This window comes from Aquarana catesbeiana, linkage group LG07, assembly GCF_042186555.1.
Source record: "Aquarana catesbeiana isolate 2022-GZ linkage group LG07, ASM4218655v1, whole genome shotgun sequence".
NCBI lineage: Eukaryota > Metazoa > Chordata > Amphibia > Anura > Ranidae > Aquarana > Aquarana catesbeiana.
Window position 1 is genome coordinate 233143692 of NC_133330.1, and position 6522 is coordinate 233150213.

The 6522-nt window shown below is 40.4% G+C and overlaps 1 protein-coding gene across 1 annotated transcript in view; it reads right to left on the minus strand.

Moving 5' to 3' along the window:
* Nucleotides 1-6092, minus strand: part of PLPPR5 (phospholipid phosphatase related 5) — a 503376-nt gene extending 497284 nt beyond the window's left edge. The window contains exon 1 of the mRNA XM_073593102.1: nucleotides 5042-6092. Coding sequence (XP_073449203.1) covers nucleotides 5042-5272 — 231 coding nt within the window. The 5' untranslated portion in view covers nucleotides 5273-6092. The remainder of the gene's footprint in view (nucleotides 1-5041) is intronic.
* Nucleotides 6093-6522: the final 430 nt, after the last annotated feature.

The following is a 6522-nucleotide window of genomic DNA, read 5'->3' on the forward strand; positions in this document are numbered from 1 at the left end:
TAAACAAATGTCCAACATAGACATTGTTTTCAAAAGTAAATGTTGCTGGAAGTGCTCCTTAGTGCAAAGATTGGGCCACACGTGTATTCACAAGTGCACCAATACCGCCACCACTATGCACTCACCAGAGCAAGTAAAGAAAGTCAGCCTGTTACAATTATGCCATTACATGAGATATCCTTTCTGATCCTCGCCAATAGCTGCCCAGTAGTGATCAGATACGTTCCCGCTGCTCCTCCTAAACAGGGAATAGCTCACCACACGGAGCCCCAGAATCGTATGATAGTGTAGTATGTTTATTAAAGCTAAAAGCATACAGCATAAAAATTTTCCATGTGGATAAAACATATAATAATGCGGCCGAACATACCAAAATAGCGTGCTCTCCAAGAATTAGATGCACCGGCATGACGTCAGCATGTCAGGCCCCCCCCCCCTTCATAATAATACTTTCTCTTGCACCAGACTTCATAATTTGCCCTATATGTTCAGTTTTTCCATTTGATTAGGAACAGTTGCTATTGGTAACAGCTCCATTTTTGCTATACTTTTATTCATTATTATTACAGGTACTTAAATAACACTGTCTATTTACGCAGTGCTTTATACATACCGTATATATTGTACAGTCACATCAGTCCCTGCCCTCAAGGAGCTTACAATCTGAGGTCCCTATCCCACATTCATACATTCAGATAGTAGGGCCAGTTTAGACAGAAGCCAATTAACCTACCAGCATATCTTTGGAGTGTGGGAGGAAACTGAAGTACCTGGAGGAAATCCACGCAGGCACAGGGAGAACATGCAAACTCCAGGCAGGTAGTGTCATGGCTGAAATTCGAACCAGCGACCCTAGTGCTGATAGGCAGAAGTGCTAACCACTTAGCCACATATTTTATGAATTAGCCCATGTACTGTAAGTAAACTTGCCAAACATTTTAGCTGATGTATAAAGTGCAGACACCTAAATTCCTCCTGTCTCCTGTGCAATCCTATTGGCCAGTGACTCAGGTATCATAGTGAAAAACCAATAGGAATATGTAGGAGTCAGGAGGGAGCAGGAGATGGTTGGCAACCTTTAACAATGTAAGGATTTAGGGTTAGAAGCATGCACCTAGATCGGGCTGAAATGGTGCCTGTACTTTGCTCGGGTTACCAGCTTAGGGTTTGTTTGTTTTTTCAGTTTACTGACACCTGTACTTACTTTTTTTTTTACTTACCTTTTTATGCCTGTTGCTATGTGGTCCCTCGAAATCTGCCTCCTTCATCACCTCGGCTCCTGACGTCACTTCCCTCTGCGCCTCCGCTCGCTACTGCTCCTTGGAGATGTGTGTCATCATTTCCCAGGAGGCAGTGGGAAACGCCGAGGGCTTCGTTGCCATCACAATGGGGCGGGCACTTCCAACAACGACACCCGTTGTGAACCGGATTAGTTGATGGTGTCAAATAATGCCCTCCTGGTATTACGCATGCGCAGGGCTTGCGCAGTACGGAGCCGCCGAAAGCCGCCGAGCATTGGATTCCATTGTTCAGCAGCTCCATACTAAGCAAGCACTGCGCATGTGCAGTACATGGCTGGCATTATTCGTCAGGGGGCATTTCTCGTCAGAACGGCACTGCAAAAATGACTCATTGTGCATGCGTGAGATTGGGGAGAGAACGGGCACCGTATCCCAGAACAGGATGCTTGTGGGCTTCACATGCCCACAAGCAAAATATCGTATGATGGGAAATCGGCAATGGGTAATCGGCAATCGAGCGGCAATCGATCCCTAAAACGTGAGTGATATAAATAAGGGTTTTTTAAAAATGATATGCATCCAAAAAAAATATATATTTTTAGACAGTTGGAACTCCGCTTTAATAATGGTTTTGCATCTAATTCTGTAAAGAGAACTAGAAAACATGCAGTGTTTGTAGACTTTATAAAACACTGGTAGCACTTTTCAGATGTAATAGTGTTTTCTTAGTGTGGACTACTGAGGGTGTCACATGATTGGCCCCTTGAGGGTGATGGCCTACTATTGCAGAGTCATTTGTGTACATTGATTCTATGCACCCATTCATTATCATTAAACCACAAACAGTAATTCATCATCTTAAATACAGTTAAATTCAGGGCATTAATCAAATACAAAATATTTAGCTCTTTATGATAAATATACAATTAATGTTTTTGAAACATATGACCTTTATTAACACGTGGATTAATGTAACCTATACCAGGCTATCAGAATAAATCGCTCACAGGTCTATATGAAGTAAATGCAATCTGATTGATTGCTAAGGGTTACTGAGTTCTGTAATGTCCATTGTAATAAATAAGCACAGTCTCAAGATTTACTGGCCTCTTTACTGAGCACTATTTTTTTTATTGCTATACTATTATTATGTGTACATGATAAACGCTGAACTTTGCACATTGGTGTTCAGGATTTAGTCAAAAATCTATTAACACTAAGGACCAAATGTGTACAAACATGATATACTGGTAACTAAATAATCTATCTTATCAGAATAATTTAAAGCATACAAGATACTGACATAATGCAAACAAATTGAGTTATTTGTTTGTATTAAGTAGAATGTTGTACACTGTATACAGTAACCACTGTCTTTCCAGGGGCCTGTAGTACATTGCAATATGCTGTAGGCTTAAACAGCAGGGATGATGAGGCCAAGCTAGATTTAAGGTGCCCGACCTCATTTCATCAACATCTGTGATTCTAGCTTGGTCCTCTGCAGGTGACCTGAGGTTTGAAAGCTACTATGACAAGAAATCATGTATACATCATACCATTGCTCTCAGCCAATCGCCAATTACCATGTCAAAGTGCATATAATACCATCGCAAAATGATATTTAGAAACAAAAAATAGCAGATACATAAGGCTGTTTGATTATTACTAATTTGCAATAATAATATTAATAAAACACGCATTGTTTCACATGTAGAAACTTGTAATAACATAGGGTAAAATAATAAAGGCAAGCATGTATATTTTAGAGATAGAGAAATTAAAATAGCCGTCTATCAAATTAACTTTTATTGTTGAAGGGATATTGCTTTGTTAGCAGAAAATGGGTTACAGCTCCGATTCCTGAAGGTTTAAAAGTAAGCAGATTGAATCTGCATAAACCCCCATAATCTTCTAACAAGTGGCTTTGGTTATTTACAAGGGAGGTCCATTTTGTGAATGAACAGCAGCCATCAAACACCAATTTACAAGTGAACTGACAAGTCAATGGAGTCATCATTATGTCTGCGATGAAGTATACACCAGTAGGTCACTTCCTTAGCTACCCTCAGCTGCTGTTGTACTGCCCTTTCACTTGGCTGCATTTTCAGGGGAACAGACAAACGCTTTGTGTGGTCATTGCAGAGATCAAGCCTGTCAATATCAAGATGATGATTGTCACTAGCTGAAAGAAAAAGCCAAACTGCTGGTTTAAGCACAAAATGAACCTCGCTAGCCCGGGACACAGCACTAAACTGCAGATCAGCTCTGCTCAAAGACACAGCAGAATAAAGCACACAGTGACTTGAAATAGAGGGCAGAAAGTGTTAAAAAAATGGAGGGGGGCGAGAGGGGAGAGATCGTCAGAAGAGGGAGCTGCAGGCAGTTAAATCCATTCCACTATATGTAAAAAAAAAAAAAAACTCATGCAGCTTTACAAATGCAAATATAGTGCAGTGAATTCTCAGTCAGAGCCATAAAAAAAAAAAAAAATGGCAATTAACAACAGCAGGATAATGTACAGTAATTAAAACACTGTAGACATAAGCTGGCTACACACTATACAATTTTTATACAATTTTCATGTACAACTTTCCTTTATATTTACCAAAACCATATAACACGGGGTCAAACCTAAAGACTTCCAAATTGCACTACATAGTTTAAGATAAATCTAAAGGATATTAAGCAACACACATTGTATAATGTATATCCAGCTTAACACTTAAAGAAGCACCCACACCTGAAATCATTTTAAGATTAACAGTACAAAAATTAAAACATCTAAATCTGATCAGGTTTTAATTTACTAATCAGTGACATAAGGCTAATGGCTTTGCATTCTAGCACTTTTCATACCTCAGTAGAGGTTGATTTAATAAAGTAATGCCAGAAGCAGTGATAATGATGATGTACAAAGTGCTGTAACTGCTAGTATCCAATCACATTTAAGCCAGATCTAAGTAAGGTCTGTGGTTGCCCTGGGTTACTGCTGTTTGCTATAGTCTGACAGCTCAATAATAGGAAACAAGCACAAGGTGATCTCATATGTATTGATATCATGTCTGTGTGTGTTGCAATGAAGGTTTACAATGTGTGATCAGGTCTAGAACTCATAAAAGTATAGAAGATGCTTGCCACAAGCACAAGGTGATCTAGTATTTATTAATCTAATGATTAAGTGTGTTCCAATGAAGGTTGCAATGTGTGATCAGGTCTAGAACTCATAGAAGTATAGAAGATGCTTACCACAAGCACAAGGTGATCTAGTATTTAATGATCTAATGATTGTGTGTGTTCCAATGAAGGTTGCAATGTGTGATCAGGTGTAGAAGTAATAGAAGTATATAAGATGCTGCTTACCACAAGCACAAGGTGATCTAATATTTATTGATCTAATGATTGTGTGTGTTCCAATGAAGGTTTGCAATGTGTGATCAGGTCTATAACTCATAGAAGTATAGAAGATGCTTACCACAAGCATAAGGTGATCTAGTATTTATTGATCTAATGATTGTGTGTGTTCCAATGAAGGTTTGCAATGTGTGATCAGGTCTGTAACTCATAGAAGTATAGAAGATGCTTACCACAAGCAGAAGGTGATCTAGTATTTATTGATCTAATGATTGTGTGTGTTCCAATGAAGGTTGCAATGTGTGATCAGGTGTAGAAGTGATGGAAGTATAGCAGATGCTTACCACAAGCACAAGGTGATCTAGTATTTATTGATCTAATGATTGTGTGTGTTCCAATGAAGGTTGCAATGTGTGATCAGGTGTAGAAGTATAGAAGATGCTGCTTACCACAAGCACAGGCACCCCTGTGACCAGGGAGAAGAGAAGAACTGGGGGGATGTCGCTGCTCTCATCAGGTCCTGGATAGGGCTTGGTGTAAGTGCTATCGAAGCAGAAAAACCCTTGGACATTCACAGTGAACGTGTCCGTGTATTCGAAGTAATAAGCCAGCATTACAGTCCCTGCCATGATCACCATCTGGAAATAAAGCATGATCGTCAGTGAGAAGTGAAAACTCATTTAAAGAACCATCCACACAATGAAAGGCACAAGCGGTGCTCAGGAGCTGTCCATGCTTGCGGTGCTGAAAGGTCTCAATCGCTGGATTTCAGGAGGCACACTTCAAGGGAAGCCTTGTGTTCCTGTGCCTGCTTCCCTGCACCCACAATAAGCTTCTGTTAAACGAGATCATCTACTTAATTAAAATGCTTGTCTGGATCCACTGGCAGATTTAGCTCAGATGCCCACACATGCTAACTTGAATTGACGCTTAAAGCTCCAGCCACCCGATAATGATTTCCCCCTTTTTTTTTTTTGTTATCCCTGATCAGACAAATCACTGATCCATTGTAACCTCCAAAATGGGATTCACATGGCTACAGCTGCTTCCCAGGTGGTGAAAAACCAGAGATGGATTTTTTTTTCCTCCGTGCCACAGCGCCGTGTTTCGCAAAGAAATTCAAGTGCTGGGGCTGCCTCATTGCAAAGCCATCCTCTCCTTCCCACTATTTGTTCATGTGAGATTGGAGCTGTAGAGCAGAAAGCCCAGCACAAGGGCTCAGATCCTCCCTCTGGTGTACAGTAAGACAAAGAAATCCTTGTCCTGACTCTTGGCAGCTACAAACTCAGTTATTTTCAGTCTAGAGAGACAAGGTAGGCAAGCCTCAATGAATACAGCATCCTTCATTTATCAGAAATAAATACAGAACCCATGAAAGCATCAGTACCCATCTCCAGCTGTCTGATCCTATGGAAGGACACTGTGGGACACTAGGACATTGGGTTAGCACATTGCCTGGAACAGCATGCAGTTAATCTCTGCAAAGTGAATAACTTCCTCCTCTTTTTGTTAAACTCCTCCTCCATGATAATAAATACTTTAGAACATGACCTCCTCTTCTGTACTTCATATGCGGACAGTCCAACAAGAAGCCTTTCTTGTTTAAGGATGACGTCAATTGAGATTTTTAAAGGTGCTGTACACAAATGCTTTGGATATTGTGTAATTGGACATGAAATTGTGTTTTACTAATGGAGGATGTTGTTCTTCACTTTATTCAGTAAAAGTAAAAGTAAAAGAAAAGTATAGCTTTCTAAAAAAAAAAAAAACTCAACTAGGTGGATGCTTTATCGATCTGATGCTGTCCCCTCGCTGGCTCTGTAGTGAGAACTGGGCAATCAAACACCACTGATTGCTCAGTTCTCCCCCTCCACTCTGAGAAGAGAGCAGGGGCTCTCTGCTTTCCCCTCCAGCACTCACTGGAGTGCTG